Source organism: Watersipora subatra, chromosome 5 (assembly GCF_963576615.1).
Source record: "Watersipora subatra chromosome 5, tzWatSuba1.1, whole genome shotgun sequence".
Taxonomy (NCBI): Eukaryota; Metazoa; Bryozoa; class Gymnolaemata; order Cheilostomatida; family Watersiporidae; genus Watersipora; species Watersipora subatra.
Genome location: NC_088712.1, coordinates 53,402,912 through 53,429,405, shown reverse-complemented (window position 1 = coordinate 53,429,405; position 26,494 = coordinate 53,402,912). Strand labels below are relative to the sequence as shown.

At 34.2% G+C, this 26,494-nt stretch overlaps 1 protein-coding gene across 1 annotated transcript; it reads left to right on the top strand.

The window, feature by feature from the left end:
• The first annotated feature begins 758 nt into the window (after positions 1 to 758).
• LOC137397466 (papilin-like) lies at positions 759 to 26,262 on the top strand. The gene is made up of 15 exons (XM_068083755.1): positions 759 to 900; positions 1,594 to 1,713; positions 4,523 to 4,705; positions 6,057 to 6,248; positions 6,782 to 6,967; positions 9,126 to 9,299; positions 9,416 to 9,625; positions 12,503 to 12,541; positions 13,552 to 13,770; positions 15,512 to 15,635; positions 16,087 to 16,244; positions 18,159 to 18,416; positions 19,033 to 19,188; positions 20,710 to 20,826; positions 25,693 to 26,262. Exons 1-15 carry the CDS (start codon positions 759 to 761, stop codon positions 25,920 to 25,922), a joined length of 2,508 nt encoding a protein of 835 aa, XP_067939856.1. The 3' UTR covers positions 25,923 to 26,262.
• The last annotated feature ends 232 nt before the right edge of the window (positions 26,263 to 26,494 follow it).

Genomic DNA, 26,494 nt, shown 5'->3' with positions numbered 1-26,494 from the left:
GTTTTAGTTAGCAGGGGTGATCATAAGGAATACGTGCTGCCATAATCTAAAGAGATTTATATTTGCATTCATGTCATATTAGATACCATTAAAAAAGAACTAAAGAGTATTAGTTGCAGCAGACATCGCTAAAACTGGTTAGAGCCGGTTCCAACTCTATTAGTCTTGCTTAAAGAACTGACAGGAATATAGAAGTGCAGCTTTTTTACAGATAAAGTTTTCTGAAGTGCTTTTCTCTTATTAGAGGTCAAAAGTGCAAACTGCAAATGCAATCATCCATTATTTACGTTTTTTACTGTTACCTTCATTGTTTTCTGATTCATCTTTATTTGAAGATGTTTAGATTGTAAATATTGGAGTGTTTATCATGCTCCTTGCAGTTCTAGTTGAGCAGAGCTTTTCACGTAACTAAATATATGATATTTGTATTCATATTATATGAAAGACTGTGCATAGATAGAGGTGGTAGACAGCTTGACTCATAGTTACAGATAGTAATAGTCATTGGTGCTAATGTTTGCGTTGCTTTTATTGTAACTCTTGCAGAAGAAACCACTTTACAGAGTTCATGATAAAAATGAAGTTCTTGCTGGCCTATAAAGCTATAACCAAACCATAATGAGCACCTCTATTTTTACTGCCTGCTCTCCTGTTGCAGCCAACTGCATTAATATCTGGCTCAGAAAACAACAAAATCACAGTTAGTAATTCACTAGTCTTTCAAGCTTTTCATATGTATGTCAATACCAACAGATGAAATGAGTCAGGAATTCACCGGTGCCTGTGGTCCAGAAGGCTGCCTCACTACCACAGAGTCCGGGAAAGAGCCTGCCTGCAGCAACACAATATGGGGTTGTTGCTTGGATGGAATCTCTGCTGCTTTAGGACCTGATGGGCTAGGTCAGTGTTTTATGCATGTGTATCACTGCATTTTCAACTTGTTAGTCAAGAGATAAGGTGGTTTTGAAAACTAGATTCTGCTTTAAAACTTGTGTAATTCTTTTCCATCATCTAGACATTGTCAATCATGAACCAGAATAAGGGTTTCACTGAAGAGATCAAGGTGCTCAGTAAATAGATTAAGAGGAAAGCTGAAGAGATCAGAGAGTAGTATGGCGAAGAGATCAAGAGGTGCACTGACAGATCAAGAGAGACGGTAAAGAGATCAAGAGGCGCACTGAGGAAATCAAGAGGCGCATTGAAGAGATCAAGGGCTCACTAAAAGAAGTGTACTGAAGAGATTATAATGCACACTAAGGAGATTAAGGATCTCCGTGAAGAAGTCAAGGTGTACGCTAAAGATATGAAGGGCTATGCTAAAAAACAAGGAGTTCACTGAAGAGATCAATGAGTTTACTGAAGAGATTAAGAAGGATACTGAAGAGATCAAGGAATGTACTGAAGAGTTTATAGGGCACCCTGAAGATTATCATTTACACTGAAAAGATCAAGCAGCACACCGACCAGAACAAAAGACAGACTAGACATAGTCAAACTCATTTTTTGAAGCAATTCATGTAAAATATGAATATCATAGCAATTGCAAAGCATGCTTAGCAGGAAAGCTCTAAATATCTCACATATCATGAACAGGCTGCCGGGATGATGAGTCATGTGATGTATCCAATTATGAGTGCTGTCCAGACGGAGTTTCTAAGGCAAGGGGAGATAATTTTGAGGGATGTGCAGACTTATCAACACGACCTACAGTTGGTAAGTGCTCAGATGGTTGCCTATTCATTGGGAGCACCACTGAATGCCTGGCAATGCAATTGTGATTGTCATGCATTGGGTAATAAATAATTACCCAATGGATTTGAGTCACTTACTTAGTAAGCTAGCAGTCTAAATCCTTACGATAACAATAGCCGTGTTTGAAGCCAGCTTAAGGATTGTTGTGTTCCGAGTAATAATTAATAGAAGTTTCTCAAGTGCTTTAAGCATGGCTATTTTAACAGATGTAATGACTATGATCCCGATCAATCGCAATTATAAATTCCCCTGTCATACAGCCCACAACCAGAGTAATAATGGAAAAAGAAAGGGTACTGATGGTTGAGAAATGCAATATTAGTAGTCAAATGGCACTGCAGTGCAATAGGATAACTGCAATGTACTAGGTGCTATTATGTACAACAAACAGCAATAATGAAAAGAAAAAGATTATATGTTTATATCTCTTCCCTGCAATAGGAGAAATGCATTATTAGAAGTAAAATGGCAAGCTGTTGTGTAATATAGACAGGCTGGGGGGCTGTATATCATTGGTCATAGCAACTATGAAATCAAGAAGTTGTGATATTTATCTAGATTTCTGTATTTATATCTAAAAAATTATGCTGCATTTAAAAATCTAAACAGATTTTAGCTGGTTGTCATAAAAATAGATGTATATCTATAAGAAAATGTAGGCCTATTACTTAATTTTACAGATATTAAAAATGGCTTGGCAGTACCGCGATATTGGGCACAGCCGCAGTATCATCAACAAAATCTTTAGAAAAATAATAACAGTAACATATTGCACACCATCGGTCGCTATATACATCGGTCTAGTAAATTCGAATGATTATTCTTTTAACTAAATCTTATAATAATCATATAAAATCGAATAATTATTCTTACAATTAAATATTGTAATAATCTTATAAGAATCGCTATAAAAATATCATCGTCATTTCCTTTACTTTCACTGCTTTGGACATCAGTTGCAATACCAAAGTACTCATTATAAGTATCCAAAATGTCAGAGTCCGGTAGAATCGGCAAAAAGGAAACGATTACTTTTCAGTAGTTCTACGTTAATTACAGAAACCTTCGGCAATTGGACAATGCCATAGACTGGTGAAATGTGCACTTTTTCTTGTGAAATGCGCACTACTTAATTGTTCTACTCTCTGTTGGACGGCCTTATGGGCGTTTTGATGGCCGGTCTTAATTTTGATTTAAAAAGGCTTGTCAAGTTTTTATGGCATTTTTAGTCCAAATTAATCTGTCTATTTATGGATAATCCGATCAGATGGGTTAGTTTTAGGATATTGTGTAAACTTTTCAAAGACTTGGTAACATATTTAAATATGTTACCAAGTTATGTGTTTTGTATCATTATTATACTTAAACGACTCTACACAAAAATGGTTACATTTTTTGATTGGATTTCGGTGCAAGGGTTTGGTAATGGCCTGTGACGGATAATTTTTCGGGAGTTGTGTGCGCATATGCATTTGTAATAAAGCTCCCAAACAATCGCTTCGCTCGTGTTAATCGCAAAACCACGATTAATTGCGTCACAAGTAGCCTGTGTGGCTACTTGGGTAAACTCGCTGCCTCCAGAACTGAAAGTGCCGAATCCAAATTCAGTACGAAGCGAATTTTTCATTCTTAAAACTTTATCGCTATAACTGGACAAACGAACAGAGATTCGTATATTCATACCTGGGTAATAAAAAATGTCTGCGCAGAAAATTTATTGTCATTGGCATATAACAATAGTTATCATTCTAACTTTCAAACTTCGTGTCATGAGAAAAGTGTTTTGTGTAGTTGAAATAAATTAACAGAAACTATAAAATAACTGTAAAGGTGTTTAAATGTAAATGTGAAATAATTAGCAAGAAATGACTAAATAAATTCTGTTTTGCTACAATTATAATGAAAAACTATATTGGTATAAGATTATATGATTTTAATTCATTTACCTGTTGGGATCGTAAGGCGAAAATGTTGCATAGAGTGTTATAGAAACCCATAGTAATTATCTAATGGCCTCTAATACAAACACCCCCTTGTAAAATTCATCTAAGTTTGTATACGTACTGTACATATTAAAAAATATTTAACTTACTGCTAATGAATTTAACTTACTAAACACTTACTTAAAGCTAAGTTTTAGCATGTACTTTACTTAACTTCAACTTTGCCATATGCTAAAATTGTATTTTTATTTAAAAAATTTTTATCCCTTATCTGTTTTCGGTTTCGTTTTTACTGTAACTTATAACGAATAACGCTGAACTGGGATAGAGAGCAAGTGAGTATCGTATTTCTTTCAGGCGTTGTGGAAGGGACTTTGGCGAATAGCATATCAGCATTCTCGTTATTTTTTCACAATCAATGACTGCCAAATTTTAATTTCAAGAGAAGTTTTTATTGATACCGAATAGCGGAAAAAAGTTGAAAAAGTATTTCGTGATTTTTCATTGCTAGAACTTTATCGCTATAACCGGGCAGACAAACGCTGAGATTTATATATATAAACTAATTAAATCTACATAATTATGTTATTAATTCTAATACAACAAATAATCAAACTATTTTGTTTTTTATCCATTATGTTTCAGCATTAAATTCACCAGAGTGTTTTCTTATTTTTACTGGTAACACTTAACATTCACATAACTCTATGGATAGCCTGTGCTCCAAGTTTCTCTCATTTGTTGAGTATGTTCGACAAACTCCACCATAACTTAACATCAATTCCCACAATAGGTTAGCTTTTACATTATATTCTCTGGTATTGCAGTTAACCCTCTTTGTTTGGAGGTCCACAATACTACCCTTTGCACAGAATATTCTATTAAATGGTTTTATGACACTGAGGTACAGCGCTGCCGTAGATTCTGGGACGGGGGATGTGAGAGCTCCCAAAACACATTCAGCACACAGGCTAGATGCAACTCTGTCTGTAACTCTCAGTATCAAAAAGGTGAGTTTTTTCAACTTTTACTATTAGAGGAGACCTTGGGCATAGCAAGAGTTAAGACATCAAGACAATCTGCTGAGTAAACTGAAAGTCATTATTGTGTCATCTTGCTGTTCCTTTTATTAGCATTTGTGACACTTTTATTTTTTGTCATCGTTCTTAAGTTAACTACATTTTTTCTTAGCATTAAGTTTTTGTATCAGACTCTGTTTTATGTAATCTATATCAATATATTTCATTTTGTTATTGTGTCTGTTTGTCTGTGTAAATGCTGTGTATTTCCACATTTTTCTGCCAATTCCGTCTAAACTTCCCACACATATGCTCTGTGGCTTCCGCCAGATTGCTAAAAATATTTAGTTTCAAAACATCGACTGGCTCCTCAGAACGAGCCTCTAAAACACCCGCCTGCGGGTTATCTGATTGAAAATGAAAAACTCTAGGCTTCACCGGGCTCACTGCTAGTTTACAACTAAATACAAGTCGTGACAGTTTCGGTTACATACTCTTTTTTTTATTTTGGTATGACAAATTTAGCTGTTTGAAAAAACAGCAGAATTAGTTTTAACATTGATTCATTTTTTGCATGCCTTTTAAACAGATGTAATTCATTTTTGATATTGCCTGCTTAAGTTTAAATACTTAACATTCATCAATTAACATAACAAATTAACATAGTAAATTAACATAGCAAATTAACTTAGTAAATTAGCATAATAAATTAACATAGCAAATAAACATAGTAAGTTAACATAGGAAATTAACATAGTAAATCAACGTAGCAAATTATCTTAGCAATTGGTTTTCATTTGGTTTTCTCTCTTTTAGTCACTCTTGGCATCTGGTAAAACTAATCAAATAAAATGATTTTTAGTTAAAAATCACTTCATCATTTTTATTTTTATTAACTAAATGATTATCCTATGAATGTGTAATTGCTAGTGAAAAATGTTGAAACTTGACTAGCTGTCACTCTTTGATTGCGGTAAGATGGACGTTACATTTACGTGGACATTTGCTTCCTCTTTAAACATAGCTGAGAAGGAAAGACAACTCTGACAACTGATTTTTGGCTATACATGTTAACATAGCAAGCAGGTGTTAAGATATCCTTTAATTTGCGTGTATTGGATGTCGACACATAATGTATATAATATCGTATCGCACTTAATTATTAAATTTTATTTTTTATCTCAGCCCAGCTTTGGAACCTCTAAAGTTTTCCTCCCATGCTTTAAATGGTCCAAATGTGCATGGCAGAAAACTAGTATTTCTACAATCAGAAAAGGAATAGGAATATTTCCTTTTATTCTATCTTAGCTGTTGTTATTGACTTTAAAGCTATGTTTTACAGAAGAGGGAAACCCCTGCTCTCAAGTTAAAGGAGTTGTCGGTATTTGCAAGGGTCGGCATCAACGCTGGACATACAATAGCAGGACTAATCAGTGTGAACAATTTGATTATGGTGGTTGTCGTGGCAACGATAACAACTTTCTCAGTGCAAATGATTGCCAATATCAGTGCCTCAATATGGAAGAAGGAAAAGGTGCTTTTAGTAATTTCCCTCAAGTAACCATTCTTCGCTATCTGAAGTTGAGGTGATATAGTTAGTTTGAGATTTATAAATATATAATGTATAATTATTATATATTTGACATGATATAGTTAATTAGCAATAGTTTGTAGGAAGATTCTATCAAGTCTCAGGCTACAGCTACATCAATCAAATTCTCATAGGCCTATTCATAGATGTATTTACCAGCTGATTATTATTAAAGCAACTGATTCTGATATCTGGGCATAAAACTGATAGCTTGCATAAAAAAGTTTGATTCTAAAAAGTTTCATTAGTTTTGACTATTTCTAATTAGTTGTATATTTTACTTTATGGCAATATTATATTTTCTACACAATAGACCTTTGCTCTATGTGTAAAATCAGATATTACCAACTTCTCATAGAGCTATTCATAGATGTATTCATCAGTTGATTTTTGTTAAAACAACTGATTTTGATAACTAAAAAGTTTAATATTCCTGGCTGATGCTATTCATAATTAAATATATTGTCTCGCGATAGACGTCTGTTCCATGCCTGTGAAATCTGGACCGTGCTATGCCAACTTTCCTCGCTGGTACTACAATAAAGATGAGCGCGTGTGCAAGGAGTTTGTCTATGGTGGTTGTGATGGCAACGACAATCGATTCTGGTCGGAAGAAGACTGTCTGAAGCGATGTTCCCAACTGGATGACAGAAAACCACAAGGTCAGAATATGATATATCTAATATATTACTACTAGCCAAATTCCCAACATTGCATGGGTATTAAAAACAGCTTATAAGCAGTGGCAGGTAATGTAGTTGTCTGCCACTTGCTGTTAGCCTGGTACATTGCCAATGGCTAATTTGAGTAAGCTAGTATTGCTACGCTATTAAGAGCCGAGAGAGCAAGCTTTAGTGATATTGCGCTATAACGCAGAGTCGCTAGGCGTATTTTAACCTAAATAACGACTCATATCGCCCAATGAGTGAATCGCATCTCGCGTAGCTCAATGAGTTAGTTTATCGCCTAGTGAACAGGAGGTTCCGAGATCGAATCTAGCAGATCGCTGGTTTTTCATTTTTAGATTTTAATAGCTTTAGGTGGAAAGACCGGATGACAGACTTTGAGACTTGTATATATAGATTGATATAAGTTCACTAACTATAATATCAAAACAAACAGTGGCCTTTCACTAGACACAAAATTTGTTTACATTGAGTTTAATTTTATGTTGTGCTGCTGGTAAGAGTGGAACTATTCACTCTTGATCAAGTCTCTTCTTAACTTCATCTCTTTGGAGTTATCCCGTCCTGAGTTGGAAAACTAAATTATTTTCAGCCCATCTGTTTTTTTTAATTATGCTTATTTGTGAATGGAGTCTGTTCTACTACAACATGTCTTACTATTGTAGTAATGTATGTCTACTTACATGTAGTTGTAGCAAAGAAGGGCTCCGTCTTACTTTCCACTTACATGTATACTGCCCAATACTACCTAATCCACTGGCTTTGACTCGGATTTGGTTTGAACTGGTTTGACCTGAGATGCTAATATAGTATAAGCCCCACCTTTCCCATAATACAACACTTACCTCTAGCAGACTTTTCGAACTTCACATATTTCACTAAAGAAATCAATCAAATTTCACAGATTTCAGTACAAAAATCAATTGAATTTCAGCAAAGAAATCAATCGAATTTGACTTATTTTAGAAAAGAAATCAATCAAATTTCACATATTTCAGCAAAAAAATCAATCGAATTTTACATATTTAGCAAAGAAATCAATTGAATTTCACATTTTTAGCAAAAAAATCAATTGAATTTCACTTATTTCAGCAAAGAAATTAATCAAATTTCACTTAATTCAGCAAAGAAATCAATCGAATTTCATTTATTTCAGCAAAAAAATCAATCAAATATTACATTTTTAGCAAAGCAATCAATCGACTTTCACATTTTTAGCAAAGAAATCAATCAAATTTCACTTTTTTAGCAAGGAAACCAATCGAATTTCACAATAGTTCAGTATACGTAGAGTCTTGTCTTCTGTGGCAGAGTCGAAGGAACTTTTTATACGCTTTTCTGGTGCAGGTTCTTTTATTTTGTATATTCTGTAAGCTGTGATGTCATACACTTTTCATGTTTATGTTAACTTGTTTATACTCATTTGATTATATTCACACAATTGCTGGTTGCTTGAACATGTATATAACCTGCTTGTAGTGAAACTCACCATTCAGTCAAATGATCACTCAGCATATCAAATTTATTTAGCTTATTATTAAATTAAAATTAGTTTATTAATTGGTTGTACTGATAGTAAAAGATCGAAAATGGTTGTAAAATAAAGTGAAAGCCAGGATCAATGTATAATATTTACTATAATAAGAGCCGTAGCCGTCCATCTGTCTGAAGCCATGTTAAAAGCTTGGGAGAAAAGATGAATGGAAACTGAATAGAAATCAAACCTGGATGTTGAAATCACCAGCTACTCGATCACTTTGCCACATCTAGGAATAACTGTACACATAGTTATTACACAAGGCAATCTCTCACGGCGCACTACACTACTGCTTTAACAAACTTCCATCTAACACCTACCATTTACTCTACTCGACCATCCTTCCACATCTAGAAATAACTGTGCGCATAGTTATTACACATGATGATCTCTCACGGGGCTGCCTGGTACTAGTGACAATAAAAACAGAAGCACTGTGAGAATAAAAATTGTGAATTGGTATGTTTTTCTGAATGTAACTTTTTGAAAAACAGACTGAGACGAATTGGGTCTTAAAGAACTATGAGCTACAGCTAAGCCTTCTTTGCAGAACATATTTGTATCCTGTTTTGTATACTATCGTTATATTTTTCACAGACGTCTGTCTGCTGCCAGAGGTGCAGGGTCAATGCAGGGCAAGGTTTTCTCAATACAGTTATGACCCAGCAACGAGGCGTTGCAATCTGTTCAATTATGGAGGCTGTGGTGGAAATAGTAACAGGTTTCCTGACCAACAAACATGCTTGTCAACATGTGGACCAGACCCACTGAGTGAGCATTTCTCTTCTGAATAAGTTTAATATTGTTGCATTGTTAATCTAGTTGGGAGTTGTTTGACTTGCTTGAAGCTCATAAATGATTAGAAAATACGTAATAATTCTTTTTAGGTGAGGATGATAAATGTTTGCTTCCCCCTCAAGCTGGACCCTGCAATGGCTACTTCATTAGATGGTACTATGATAATGTTAGCAATCAGTGCGTCCAGTTTATGTTTGGTGGTTGTCAAGGCAACAGTAACAACTACCAATCAGAAGAAGAATGCAAGAGCAGCTGTGTTGAAGAACAGACAACTACCGATTCTATTTCAACAAATAATGGTAATTTTTCAAGTGCTGACTATACTATATTATTTTGACAACAGGTTACTGCATTTTAATTACACATTTACGTTGTCGAGATTAAAGATCATGTTTGTTTTATAACACACATTTCTTAAGAAAGGTTTGAGGCGGAAAAAATAGCTTTTAACTACAACTAATATGTCTACAGTTTGCAAAATATAAGAAATTGTGTAAATTTTTGTTTTAAAAATAGCATAGCCTAAAAAATTGAACCTCAAGTGGCTTCAATAATTTAAATTATTGCCAGATTTATTAAAGGGCTACCAGTGCTGCCCAGCGCTGCTGTAGATTTCTTTCATTTTAAATCAGATAACCTGAAGGTGGGAGTTTAAGAGGCTGGTTTGACATTAATACTGTGTTTGTTTATATGTCTATGTCTATGTGCCTCTATGCTAGCCTATGCAAAGGCTTTCGCTATTTTTTGCCTTTCACTTTTTTTCACTATTATTTTTTTTATTCTTTATGTTTGTTAAATTAAGATTGAAAAATGGGAGAGCAACCTAACCAAAAAAAGAATATCCATCTATTACTACTAGAAATTCTCCTGTCATACAGCCCAATAATGGAATATGGAATAAGTGATAATAGAAAAAAGAAAGGGTAGTGCTGGTTGTTGAAAAAGTAGTTGTCAGCAGGAATTGACAGAGACTACTATCTCAAACCTATGTTTTACAACAATAAAATAAATTTTAATTAAAGCTGTAGGCCTAATCTACTGTAATGTATGTAATTTAACAACAGCAAAAAGGAAATATGTTTATTATATCTCTGAAATGCAATATTAGAAGTAAAATGGCAAGCTGCTGTGTAATATACACAGTTTGAAAGTTGGTTGTGTTGAATGTAGAATGGTTTTGATAGCGATCTTTAACAGAAAGCAAGTATGAGCGTTCACGTGTCTGGAAGTTTTCTGCAAACTGGAGCAAAATAAAAAAATGTTCTCGTCATAAAGGGGCATTGTAGTTCGGCCCTAGCTTGTACATAAGATGTAAATTTAAAATCATATGATTATTTAAATTAAAATCATTTAAAATTTAAGATCATAAGATGCACTGAATTTATTAACAGCGTCAGGTCTAACTTGTTGGCACGTATGACATAGTTGTATTTGAACATTGTATGTAATAAAATGTTTCTCATTACATCCAGTACATGTGAGCTGTGATATGTTGTTGTCAAGTCTGCCTAGAAAGTTGTTACGCAGTTCTTGAAAATCAAGACAATCTAAAGATTGAAAATGAGGAATGTGATGGAGGGGGGCAGCATTGGGAGGAGCAATATTGTTTTGTGCAATATTTGGTGAAATATTTTCATAGTCAACGATGTCCATAAAATCATGATCATCATCTGGAAACAAAAGGGCTGCCAAGTCCATTTCATTTACATTGCCTACAACAGCTACTAAAGAATTCTCTGAATCAGATGAGTTGTTGTTATTATTTTGAGTAGTGTGTTGTTGAGCATTAGCATTTGAAGTTGATGGTTGCTGTGAGGACCTTCTATTTATCCTCCTCCGTAATAATTCAGATACATGTGGACGGCCACTGCGACGACGCGGTGTTTTAGGAGGTTCTATGTCCATGGTAGTTGTCAAGTTGTTTTGAAATGAAATTCAAAAGGTCAATTATGCAAAACAAAAGGTTGTATAAAAATCAGACCTAATCTACTACTATCTCAAACTTATGTTTTACAACAATAAAATAAATATTAATTCAAGCTGTAGACCTAACCTACTGTACGTAATTTAACTAACAACAGCAATAATGAAATATGTTTATTATATCTCTGAAATGCAATATTAAAAGTAAAATGGCAAGCTGCCGTGTAATATACAGTTTGAAAGTTGGTTGTGTTGAATGTAGAATGGTTGTGACAGCGATATGTAACAGAAAGCAAGCATTAGCATTCACGCGTCTGGAAGTTTACTGCAAACTAGAGTGAAATAAAGAAATAGTCTTGTCACAAAGGGGCGTTGTAGTTCGGCCCTAGCTTGTAGATAAGATGTAAAGAAATCTGGCTAATGTTCTAGATAATTTAAAAACCTTTGGTAATTGGACAAAAAGCGTAGGCTGATAAATTGTGTACAAGTACTACATTTTCGTAGCTGTAAATCGGTTTACACCTCAAACAGTCTATGTTTATTACAGAAACCTTCGGCAATTAGACAATGCTATAGATTGGTGAAATATGTACATTTTTCTCGTGAAATTTGGACGACTTAATGGTTATACTATTTGTTGCACGGCCTTATTGGCATTTCGTTTTCCGGTCTTAATTTTGATTAAAAAAGGTTTCTCAAGTTTCTATTTCGATTTTAGGCCGATATAATATGTCTATTTATGTGTCATCCGATCAGATGAGTTAGTTTTAGGATATTGCAGTAACCTTTCAAAGGCTTGGTAACATATTTAAATAGGTTTATATGTGTTTTGTATCATTATTATACTTAAACGACTCTACAGAAAAATGGTTAAATTTGTTGAAAAAATTTCGGTACAAGGGTTTGGTCACGCCGTTAACGGATAATTTTTCGGGAGTTGTGTGCACATATGCATTTATCATAAATCTGCCAACCAATCGCTTCGCTCGAGTTTGCTCTCTGATGTTGTATCATCTTCAAAAAATTAATTTAAAGATGATTTTGTAAAAAACTGTAGACGTGTTTTTCTGTACTCGTTGATAAGCAAATAAAAAGAGTATTAAATAAATAAAATAGCTGGAACATAGTCTATATTATATATGATATAATAATTATATAATACACAATAAATATATATGATATAATAAATATATAATATATAATAAATATATATTATATATTAAATATGCTCTATGATATGTAATTTTATGTAGAAGTGGTTGCCTTTATCATCGACTTCCACAACATAGGTGGTAGGTAATGGTTGTGGTTGTCTTCTCTCTTGATCTAGACTAGTTCCTAGCATATGTTGTAACTCTCTCAAAAATAGTCAAAGTTCTTACAGGCTCTCCTTTTTTACCAGCCAGCCTTTTTCTGTAAATTGTGTGTGTAAACTTTAATATAATCATATAAAGATATTGGAATTTATGCCCAAAACCTCAAATCTATATATAAACTACTGCAAATTTTCATATGTAAGGATTATCTAATTTGGTGTCATCTCCGGGATTTATGACTTAGGGCTAACGGTTCTCCTTCAAAGGCCTGTAAGAACTGAGACTAAAATTGAGCCATGGTCTTAGGTTTGTGATGTTTTTACATAGTTCTGCCACTTACACACACACATAGAGTAATCAATTTAGGTTTACACAATGTGGTCTGAATGTAACCTGCCTGGTGTTCACAACTTAGTGATACAGAGTGCTTCACACATTTTCCAGGGTTTGCTTTTGGCACAGTTTTCACTATTTGTTCATCTACCTGCTGTACTTGTCACATTTTCTGTTGTGTGGAGAGCTGACTCTTGATCAGGTTTCTTCTTAAATTCACTCACCTCTCTGGAGTTGTCACGCACTTAGTTGGAAAACTGAATTATTTTCAGTCTATCTGCTTTTTTAATTGTGCTGTTTGTGATGCAATTTTGTTATAGTTGAAGAGACTATTTTCTAAAATGGTTTATACTGTTGTTTAGTCATTTTTGATGATCAAAATGTTTGCCATTAGTATGACATGGTTTAAAATGCGGATCATTCTCAGCACTCTTACTTTCAATAGGCAATGACGTAATTGCCAAGAATGATCATTGCCAGCACTTGTTACAAAAGAAAGTGAATGCTCAAGTCTGACTCAGTACTGCACTGCTAACCATGAGTATTGTGATCAAGTATGACTTGAATGGGCAGACAATTACGATGAAGCAAATCTGTTGGTTAAACGTTTTATCTAGCAAAAATAACTTGTGAACTCACGTCAAATGTTTTAGTTTGTATGCTGAATTATGACATTGGATCCTGTTATGGCTATGAAATCCTCTACTTCTATGACAAGGAGGCAGAAATCTGTAGACGGTTTGTCTACTCCGGTTGTGGAGGCAACTCCAACAGATTTAGCGATGTGGCAAGCTGTGAACTAGCTTGCGTTCAAAAAGATATTGCAACTACTACAGAACGAGTAGCTCTTACAACTACCTTACCTAATGTTGGTGAGCTTCCAATTTTTTAACATATCACAAAATTAAATGAAACCAGTCGATAAGAGATAGAGAATCCGGCTACGAAACTTTTTATTGTCACTACTTTTTGACCCCAAAGCTGAATACAATTTCTGACTGAAGTTCTTATTGGTTATTGGACTTATTGGTTTATATAAATATTACAGAGCGGGTATTACGTGAAAGATTGTTAAAGCAGCTAACAATAATATTGTCAAAATAGTTGTTATATGTCGTACGCAATTTGCTCATATCATGTACAGTAAGTTGAAATGATTCGAAAACCTGTAAGTGTTATGCAAAAATGGGGCGCAAACCATGGTGGTAGGTGACCTTGAAATCTTTAATCGAAGTAAAATAAACATTTATCATAGGTAAAGTAAGAAGATGCAAAGATTTTGAAAAATCATTTGGTAGAATAAAATATGCTGGGATATGTTGTAGATTTGCAATTAGTCAGAAAGCTCTTTTTTGCAATAAAAATAAATCTTTTGTGGTATATCTTGAAGCTAGATTATAATAAATATTTATACCATGAATAATATTGGTATTGGCTTATTTCTTCATAAATTGAAAATTTTTTGCTTATATAATGTAATTTCCTGTGACCTTGTTTTATGTACTACACACTTTTTTCAAATGTTGTGTGCAGATAAACATAGCGATTGTGAATTATGACAAATATGTTAGCATGTCTTACAGATGGCCATAAAGACTACTACCGAAAACCAAAGTACAGTACAAAGGGAGGTTTTTCTGTAGTGTGGTTAAACAAGTTAAGATAAAGAACTAGTATTTATAAAGCGTTCCAACCCGAGTTGTTAGAAATAATAGCAAAATATTTCTTCTCACTCTTATCGCCGGCAATACAGAATTTCTCAGTGAACATGTTTAACAGTGCTAGTAGAGTTGGTAGTGTTAGTAGGTTGCTGTTGTGTCATTGGTTGACAGGAACAAGCTGTAGCACCAGAGACAAATGATGATTCACAAAATTTCAATTAATGCTCCGAGAACAGACTAGTTAAGACCAAACCATTACTTTTTAAATCAGCTCCTCAACCTTCTTATTGTCTGATAGTTAAGTTTTGTAGTCAGCTGTCAAACCTTATAATTTGACATCTTTTAACATGATGATGAAACACTTTGTGTACTTGCTGTGGCTTTAGAATATTTATATCAAGCTTTCTCTATAGACATTTGTTGAATAGCCATAAAAGCTTCTGTGACCTCACAACATCACAGGCTAATTTTAGTTGTTGTGGTAAGAAAGTTTAGATTTAGTCTGATCAATAAACTGTGTCAATCACTCAAGTAAGCCTTCTTCTTGGTCAGTGCTTATTTTTAACATTTTACCTCACTAAACTCTTCTGATAGAAAAGGTATTTATGGCTGAAGATCTCATAATTTTGTTATGAGATTGAAAAATATTTGCCCGATCCTTTGCCAGAGAAATATGAATATTACTGTCTTATTGCTAAGATAAAGTAATCTAGCCATCCAACGTTTGCAAAGCATGCATTCCAAAATTGTAAGCAATTTATAAAAAAAATGTCATTGCTAATACAACAATCCTGGTTTTAGTATTAGTGAAGAGATTTTATTCTAATCCTGGTCCAAGGGGCTCTATCGCTGGGCATCAATCCAATGATAAAAACTTAGACTACTTGTAAGAGCAAACCTTTTGGATGCCACAATTATAGGAGTAGCCTAATATTTTGAAAAAAATTTTCAGATCAACCAGCTGTCATTACAAACCCTGAAGAGGTACGTCAGACAGCTAATATTGGAGAAGATGCTACCTTAAAGTGTGCGGCTACAGGCTTCCCAGCTCCGAGCTACGTCTGGTATAAGATTAGGTAGGAAATGTTACCTTAACGCCAGCCGCTGCCTGTAAAGATTGGGCTAGTCTACATTCAACTGTGGTAAAATGCCTTAGCAAGAGACCCCCTTTTTGTGTACCAAGTAAAGAAATGCCTTATGGTCATCTCTCTATGCCTTATTGTCATCACTCTATGTTTTATTTTCATCACTCTATGTCTTATAGCCATCACTCTATGCCCTCTTGTCATCTCTCTGCCTTATTGTCATCACTCTGCCCTCCTGTCATCGCTCTGTCTTACATACTATCATTGCAGATCTGCCATAGATGTCATTTTGTTACGTTTAATATTATTAGAAATCTTTTGCGTAACACCTTCCAAATCTTTATTTTACATACAGATGTGTGAGTGGCTGGTGCAGTCTTACATAGAATATCAGTGAAGGTCTGCCATAGACACCATTGTATTATCTATGATATTGTTACAGGTCTCCCATAGACCTCGCTACAGACTCTAGGTATAGGATAGTTGATGGAAATTTGATAATTCGTCGAGTGGGAGCTGATGACACAACAGAATTTATCTGTAGAGCTTACAACGGAGTTGGCAGTCCTGACTACCTCTACGTGAATTTGATAGTTGAAGGTAGGAGAGCAGGTTTAATGCATCGCATGAAAATGGTCTGCGGTGAACAACAACTTCATATTTTTTGTGGCAGTTTTTATATTATTATGTATTTTTTGTGAAATGTTAGGAGAGCTTGTGACTAGTCCGGCTGTTTAAATTTTACAAGCAATCAACAGAATTTCAGCCATTGGAGAACAAAGGAGAAGATGCTAATATCATCTAAGAAAAAAATATAAGACGCAGAGTTTGCGATGTTCAGCAGAACGTGTGCTGCCTTGAGTATGGGGAACATAGTCTCATACCTAGCCTTGAGTATCGGCGAGCTAAAGCTACATTTGCTTTCAAGTGTGGTAGCTGTGAACATTGAGTCCTAAATTTAGAAATGTCTTGAGTAATGGTGTTACCACCAGTTTTAGCTGGTGCCTTTTTTAGCACATAAAAATTTCACCCACATACTCACAAGCACATAAAGCACAAGGGATGGTTTTATTTTATTTCGCAAATACATCTATGGGTTTGTACGTCGTAACTTTATTGTAATTATTATTCACCTTTCTGTTTCGCTTTGTGATTGACTTAATATATATATATTATACTAGCTGTGCTACTCGGCGTTGCCCGGGTATTAAAAGTCAGCTTATAAACAATGAGAGTTGCTTGCCACTTGCTATTAGCCTGGCACATTGCCAATGAATAATTACAGTAAGCTCACTAATAAGAGCTTCCGCTTCCCATGACGTTACGCCATCACTTTGCATCGTGACCGAAAGCAGTAGCCTATTTGCTCCAATATAGCGACATGTATTGTCTATCTAATATATCAAGCTAGTGTGGCTTAGTTAGTAAGGTGTTGGACTGGTGAATGGGAGGTTCCAAGATCAAATCTGCTGCTTTACAGATTCTTTATTCCAAGATTTATATACATATTAAAATCTTTGTATATGCTGTGGTATATGTCCATATGTAGATGGACATATACAACGACAGGTGGCCAATATTGAGAAATATATATACGGATGTATCTTCTATCTTGATAAACGCTGTCTTAGTAGCAACTGAGTGAAACAAGCAAAAGGTGAAGGGCTCGTATTTTTATTTTAGTTTCTGTAACAAATTTATTAAGAAAACCGAAAAAAAAATATTTAAATCAATTACAGTTGATTCTTTTGGTAGAGTTTTCAACTTCAAATATTCATAATTTTGCTTCTAAAAAGGTAATCAAAAATTTAAAAATCATGTTGTGTTGTCAGGTATATATATATATTCTGTGAGCCCAAATCATGTCAGCATGAACTAATTTTCAAAAATATAGAACACTTTGTCAAATTGTTTGTCCTTTACAAGCAAGTCTTGCATTTTTTAAAAGTAAGTCAGAGATTAGTTTATTTTATTTTTCAGCTCGTTGTATTGCTGGCTTTCAATAGACTTCTGCAATGTTCGACCTATAGTTTAATTTGAGAATTGACATGGCTGTTATGATAAATGATATTGGTATGAATTATACGCAAATGTTGAATTAGACGAGTGGTATAGCATTGTAACTAGAGAAGGAACGATTCTATATACACTGTAGGGTTCTCCGTATCTGGGCGGAAGGGAGGATTGCCCAATCTAGCTAACCCTTTCACGATCGAACACACACGACAACAAACGCATTGTAAAGCTGACTTTATTCATTGACAATACAGTTGACCATTAAGTTTCAGTTCGATGGCATGAGAGGACAACCCCAAATTGCTGCCTTACCTCAAACTGTCATCATCTAGATCACAATTCTTGGATAAAATCCTGATACACTATTATAGTAGCTAGTTTATGGATATATGATAAGGTACCACACAGCTTATAGACCCCAACTACTCCAAGTTCTTGTCTCCCCACTATTTCACTATGTTTAGAGAGACTGTACTAATGACTGTGTCTAATTTTCAGATAACATTTCTATTGATGAAATCTATGAAGAGGTCATAGCCATTCTCGGAGGTAACACTTCTTTAAGTTGCAACGCTACAAAGTCGCCTGCTGTAGTTGTCTTTTGGAAGTTTGAAGGTCAAGTCCTCGCTGCTTCAGACAAGGACAACTCTTCGTTAGAGCTGTTCAATCTCACGGCAGCAGATCGAGGCAACTATTTCTGTACAGCCGAGAACGGGGTGAAATGGGCACAGAAAGTTGTGCTTCTCATAATTGTTGGTAAGGTTTTTAATAAATACTAAATGCACATGATTGTGCTGTTCACAGTAAGAGCTGATGATAGGAGACAGAACTACGTGAACAAACATTATATAATAACACTTTTAATTCAAAATAACTTTATGTTTTTTTTTACGCATTTGTCCTTCTTACCACAACTAAAAAATACACTTACCTGAATAGACTTACCTGACTCGACTTACCTAAATAGACTTACCTGAATAGACTTACTTAAATAGACTTACTTAAATAGACTTATCTAAATAGACTTACTTAAATAGACCTACCTGAATAGACTTATCTAAGTAGGCTTACCTAAATAGACTTACCTAAATAGACTTACCTGAATAGACTTATCTAAATAGACCTACCTAAATAGACTTACCTGAATAGACTTATCTAAATAGACCTACCTAAATAGACTTACCTAAACAGACGTACTTAAATAGACCTACCTGAATAGACTTATCTAAATAGGCTTATTTAAATAGACTTACCTAAATAGACTTACCTAAATGGACTTACCTAAATAGACTTACCTAAATAGACTTACCTTATAAGGATGGTTTTTAATATGACAATTTTAGAGGTTTCAAAGTATCCGATATTTTGGTAGAGCCGATGAGGGTAGCACTGGATAATCATCCACAAGTATATAATGAGAATCAGAGACTGGTGCTAACCTGTTTCACTGTGAGTTATCTTCCCGTGTCTCTGCAGTGGAAAAAGGATGGAGCAGTAATAAATACTGGTGGGAGAGTGAATATTGATGGTATGTTCATTTTGGAGACCATATTTCAATCTAGTAGTTCTATTATAGTTAGTATCTGTCATATATATATATATATATATATATATATATATATATATATATATATAAATTGTTTCCTCACCCTGGTTAACCCGTATGGGTGGTGCTTTCTGCTCTAACTCGGGTCTCCTACCAGAGACCTGGGAGTTTGAGCACTTGCCTCAAGATCTATATATATATATATATATATATATATATATATATATATATATATATATATATATATATATATATATATATATATATATATATATAGGTCATATTATATATATATAATATGTATAAATGGAACTTCACTCCATAAGTTAAACATTTTATTACTAATAGTTTCATGTGGTACAATAAGTATCACACTCTTCAGATAAAATGTCTAAAATGAATTTCAGGCACCAGTAATATGTTGTTATGCGTCGTTAGATAAGCTGATAATTGGATTAGATATATACGTGTAAGGCAAGGCATTTACGACAAGGCACCCACTGCATAAAATATTCAACAGCAACAATATCAAAATTAGCTACAGTTGTATGAACAATATAAGAGAGTCTATCAATGCTCACAACAAAACTATACTGACTACCAACACCGCAAAGGAAGACCGAACATACAGCTGTAGAAAAAGAGAAGTGCCCGATGAATGGAGAATGCCTGAAAACATCATTAGTATACCAGGCTACTGTGAAAACCAACACCGATTCACCGGACCAAACATACATTGGACTAACAGAGAACACTTTCAAGACGCGATTCACTAACCATAAAGCTTCTTTCAACCACCCATCTAAGAGAAACTCTACTGAATTAAGCAAATATATATGGTCACTAAAGGACAATAATACCAACTACTCAATGTCATGGAAAACTCTACTTTATTATTTACAGACCATCACTAGGCACTCTTAATAAACGTAATGAGCTATTATCATCATGCAGACATTCATCTAAGTTCTTGCTACGCAACTGTATCACTTAACTTTTTGACTTTTGGCTTCTGTACCCTCATCCAATTATTAGCTTATCTAACTCTGTATAACAGCGTATTACTGGTGTATGAAATTCATTTTAGACATTTTATCTGAAGAGTGTGATACTTATTGTACCACATGAAACTATTAGTAATAAAATGTTTAACTTATAGAGTGAAGTTCCACTTATACATATTTTATAATTTAGATCTGATTTATCATTGAGCACTCTGTAACGAACTGTGCAGCATCCACTTTGTGTGTATATATACCGGTATATATATATATATATATATATATATATATATATATATATATATATATATATATATATATATATATATATATATATATATATATATATATATATATATATATATATATATATATATATATATATATACATGTATATATATATATATTCTCCTTACAGAAAATACATATAACTTAAGACAGAAACAATTAACTTTTATATCTTCCAGTTCCACAAGCTCATATAATTATTGTGTTTGTACAGAAAGTACACTGACAGTGGATAATGTGGTCATATCGGACTCTGGAGAATATAGTTGCATTGCATCCAACACTCTCGAATCACTACATGTCAGTACAAACATCACAGTTCAACCGCTTGGTAAGTCACTGAAGCATATATTAGTGCACTTATACAGCAGCAAGTCTATGTCAGTGTACCTATACAGCAGCAAATGTATGTTGATGCTTCCATACAGCAGCAAACATATGTTGGTGTACTTATACAGCAGCAAGTCTTTGTCAGTGTACCTATACAGCAGCAAATGTATGTTGATACTTCTATACAGCAGCAAGTGTATGTTGGTGTACTTATACAGCGGGAAGCATATTTCAGTGAACCTATACAGCAATAAGCATATGTTGATGTACTTATACAGCAGCAAGCATATTTCAGTGTACTTATACAGCAATAAGCATATGTTGGTGTACTTATACAGCAGCAAGCGTATATTGGTGTACCTATACAGCAGCGTGCTAAGCAGTTCTATCTAACTCTGTTACTCTTCACATCGCTGATGCCCACAAAGCTAACAATTATGAAGTTTCCAAAGAGCGACACACCCCCACATGGCGCTGCAACTCTAACATGGAAACAACCATGTCACTACCACTCTGTCATCATTTAGTGTTTAGAATATAAGCACTCCTGCAATGCGCCATCTTTGTATCATGGAAATGGCCTTTGCAATCACAAAGCGTCACACTTGTGTGCGCGCATATGTCTTGCTTTCCGGTTGCTTCATATGCATCGCACAACCATCGCACAACCATCGCTCTACTATAACACTCTATGGAACATGATCTGCTTGTCATTTGAGTCCAGTGTAGCACTTAGGCACTAGATCTCCCAGGACTCGCTACGCTATCACTATATGAAAACCTAGTACTTATATATCTTATACAGCCAATCAAACCTAGTACGTATATATCTTACACAACCAATCAAACCTAGTACGTATATATCTTACACAACCAATCAAACCTAGTACGTATATATCTTACACAACCAATCAAACCTAGTACGTATATATCTTACACAACCTATCAAACCTAGTACGTATATATCTTACACAACCAATCAAACCTAGTACGTATATATCTTACACAACCAATCAAACCTAGTACGTATATATCTTACACAACCTATCAAACCTTGTACGTATATATCTTACACAACCAATCAAACCTAGTACGTATATATCTTACACAACCGATCAAACCTAGTACGTATATATCTTACACAACCTATCAAACCTAGTGCGTATATATCTTATACAGCCAATCAAACCTAGTACGTATATATCTTACACAACCAATCAAACCTAGTACGTATATATCTTACACAACCAATCAAACCTAGTACGTATATATCTTATACAACCAATCAAACCTAGTGCGTGTATATCTTACACAACCAATCAAACCTAGTGCGTGTATATCTTATACAACCAATCAAACCTAGTGCGTATATATCTTATACAACCAATCAAACCTAGTGCGTATATATCTTATACAGCCAATCAAACCTAGTACGTATATATCTTATACAACCAATCAAACCTAGTGCGTGTATATCTTACACAACCAATCAAACCTAGTGCGTGTATATCTTATACAACCAATCAAACCTAGTACGTATATATCTTACACAACCAATCAAACCTAGTGCGTGTATATCTTACACAACCAATCAAACCTAGTGCGTATATATCTTATACAACCAATCAAACCTAGTGCGTGTATATCTTACACAACCAATCAAACCTAGTACGTATATATCTTATACAACCAATCAAACCTAGTGCGTGTATATCTTACACAACCAATCAAACCTAGTACGTATATATCTTATACAACCAATCAAACCTAGTGCGTGTATATCTTACACAACCAATCAAACCTAGTGCGTATATATCTTATACAACCAATCAAACCTAGTGCGTATATATCTTATACAGCCAATCAAACCTAGTGCGTATATATCTTATACAGCCAATCAAACCTAGTACGTATATATCTTACACAACCAATCAAACCTAGTACGTATATATCTTATACAACCAATCAAACCTAGTGCGTATATATCTTATACAGCCAATCAAACCTAGTGCGTATATATCTTATACAACCAATCAAATCTAGTGCGTATATATCTTACCCAACCAATCAAACCTAGTACGTATATATCTTACACAACCAATCAAACCTAGTGCGTATATATCTTATACAACCAATCAAACCTAGTGCGTATATATCTTATACAACCAATCAAACCTAGTGCGTATATATCTTACACAACCAATCAAACCTAGTACGTATATATCTTACACAACCAATCAAACCTAGTACGTATATATCTTATACAACCAATCAAACCTAGTACGTATATATCTTATACAACCAATCAAACCTAGTACGTATATATCTTATACAACCAATCAAACCTAGTGCGTATATATCTTATACAGCCAATCAAACCTAGTGCGTATATATCTTATACAACCAATCAAACCTAGTGCGTATATATCTTACACAACCAATCAAACCTAGTACGTATATATCTTACACAACCAATCAAACCTAGTACGTATATATCTTATACAACCAATCAAACCTAGTACGTATATATCTTACACAACCAATCAAACCTAGTACGTATATATCTTATACAACCAATCAAACCTAGTACGTATATATCTTATACAACCAATCAAACCTAGTGCGTATATATCTTACACAACCAATCAAACCTAGTACGTATATATCTTATACAACCAATCAAACCTAGTACGTATATATCTTATACAACCAATCAAACCTAGTGCGTATATATCTTATACAACCAATCAAACCTAGTGCATATATATCTTATACAACCAATCAAACCTAGTGCGTATATATCTTACACAACCAATCAAACCTAGTACGTATATATCTTATACAACCAATCAAACCTAGTACGTATATATCTTATACAACCAATCAAACCTAGTGCGTATATATCTTATACAGCCAATCAAACCTAGTACGTATATATCTTACACAACCAATCAAACCTAGTACGTATATATCTTATACAGCCAATCAAACCTAGTACGTATATATCTTATACAGCCAATCAAACCTAGTGCGTGTATATCTTATACAGCCAATCAAACCTAGTGCGTGTATATCTTATACAACCAATCAAACCTAGTACGTATATATCTTATACAGCCAATCAAACCTAGTGCGTATATATCTTATACAGCCAATCAAACCTAGTGCGTATATATCTTACACAACCAATCAAACCTAGTGCGTATATATCTTATACAACCAATCAAACCTAGTGCGTATATATCTTATACAGCCAATCAAACCTAGTGCGTGTATATCTTATACAACCAATCAAACCTAGTACGTATATATCTTATACAACCAATCAAACCTAGTGCGTATATATCTTACACAACCAATCAAACCTAGTACGTATATATCTTACACAACCAATCAAACCTAGTACGTATATATCTTACACAACCAATCAAACCTAGTACGTATATATCTTATACAACCAATCAAACCTAGTACGTATATATCTTACACAACCAATCAAACCTAGTGCGTATATATCTTATACAACCAATCAAACCTAGTACGTATATATCTTACACAACCAATCAAACCTAGTACGTATATATCTTATACAGCCAATCAAACCTAGTATGTATATATCTTACACAGCCAATCAAACTTAGTACGTATATATCTTACACAACCAATCAAACCTAGTGCGTATATATCTTACACAACCAATCAAACCTAGTACGTATATATCTTACACAACCAATCAAACCTAGTGCGTATATATCTTATACAACCAATCAAACCTAGTGCGTATATATCTTATACAGCCAATCAAACCTAGTGCGTATATATCTTATACAACCAATCAAACCTAGTGCGTGTATATCTTACACAACCAATCAAACCTAGTGCGTATATATCTTATACAACCAATCAAACCTAGTGCGTATATATCTTACACAACCAATCAAACCTAGTACGTATATATCTTATACAACCAATCAAACCTAGTACGTATATATCTTATACAACCAATCAAACCTAGTGCGTATATATCTTACACAACCAATCAAACCTAGTGCGTATATATCTTATACAACCAATCAAACCTAGTGCGTATATATCTTATACAGCCAATCAAACCTAGTGCGTGTATATCTTATACAACCAATCAAATCTAGTATGTATATATCTTACACAGCCAATCAAACCTTGTGCGTATATATCTTATACAACCAATCAAACCTAGTGCGTATATATCTTATACAACCAATCAAACCTAGTGCGTATATATCTTATACAGCCAATCAAACCTAGTGCGTATATATCTTATACAACCAATCAAACCTAGTACGTATATATCTTACACAGCCAATCAAATCTTGTACGTATATATCTTACACAACCAATCAAACCTTGTACGTATATATCTTACACAGCCAATCAAATCTTGTACGTATATATCTTACACAACCAATCAAACCTTGTACGTATATATCTTACACAACCAATCAAACCTAGTACGTATATATCTTACACAACCAATCAAACTAGTACGTATATATCTTACACAACCAATCAAACCTAGTACGTATATATCTTACACAACCAATCAAACCTAGTACGTATATATCTTACACAACCACTCAAACCTAGTACGTATATATCTTACACAACCAATCAAACCTAGTACGTATATATCTTACACAACCAATCAAACCTAGTACGTATATATCTTACACAACCAATCAAACCTAGTACATATATATCTTACACAACCAATCAAAAGATGTCTTCAATAATGCTTTGCATAAAAACATATTTTCTTCGTCACAGCAAGATAGGTTTGTAGACTAGCTTATCCTACATTTTTTCATTACACTCTTTGAAATTTTAGTTACAACACCAGCACCAGTAACTGGGCCGTGTGGAGACCGGCCTTACCTCGCTAACTGCAAACTTATTGTCTACTATGACTACTGCAGCCATGAGGTATACAGACATCTCTGCTGCAAGTCATGTGTTGAGGCGGGTAAAGTTTCTCGTAGAGACATAAGGCCATCTCGATACAGCATCAATTCTCTTTACAGCTATCGCTCCAACCAGCCAATCAAAAATGGATATTAGCTGAATGCTGAACAATAGAAATAGAAATAGAATGTTGCTTTTCTTATGTACACACTGTATGGAATGTTATTATATTTTTTGATTTTATTGTGAGTTTATGTAAACTGCCTTCTTTGTGTTGCCAAGAAATTAGTAAAAGGCTGAAATTTCAACTAATTCTTGTACTTCAGGAATTATTTTCTCAAACTATCATCTCATTATTAATTATATTCTAAACTTTATTATTTAAGAAAATATTTACGGTAGTTTTTAAATAAATATGTATTTTTATTAATACTTAATTACAGTTAGCAGCGCTGTTGTACAATTGCTTGTCTCTGTTCCTGTTGAAAGAAGAAATGTGCACATGTTTCATAGAATAAACAGCTTAAGCAGGAGTTGGCCGCTCTCGCTAAAATTCATATCAACACTAGCGTAGACTAGTGTTATCAAATGTTGCATTGTTTATCTTAGTGCTGACTATTTGTACTAGTGTGTTAAAATGACCTCCTGTGATCTGCTTGCTATAAATCAGTAACTATGGTGAACTAGGTCAAGGTTGAGCTTGCTTGAAACAGTATGCTGTCTCAGAC

Excerpts from the sequence above, each read along its gene's own strand:
- LOC137397466 (XM_068083755.1), top strand. The coding sequence starts at position 759 with ATGAGTCAGGAATTCACCGGTGCCTGTGGTCCAGAAGGCTGCCTCACT. Across the intron at positions 12,542-13,551 it reads CGACTTCCACAACATAGGTG|TTTGTATGCTGAATTATGAC; the intron begins GTAGGTAATGGT and ends CAAATGTTTTAG. Across the intron at positions 15,636-16,086 it reads TACGTCTGGTATAAGATTAG|GTCTCCCATAGACCTCGCTA; the intron begins GTAGGAAATGTT and ends ATATTGTTACAG.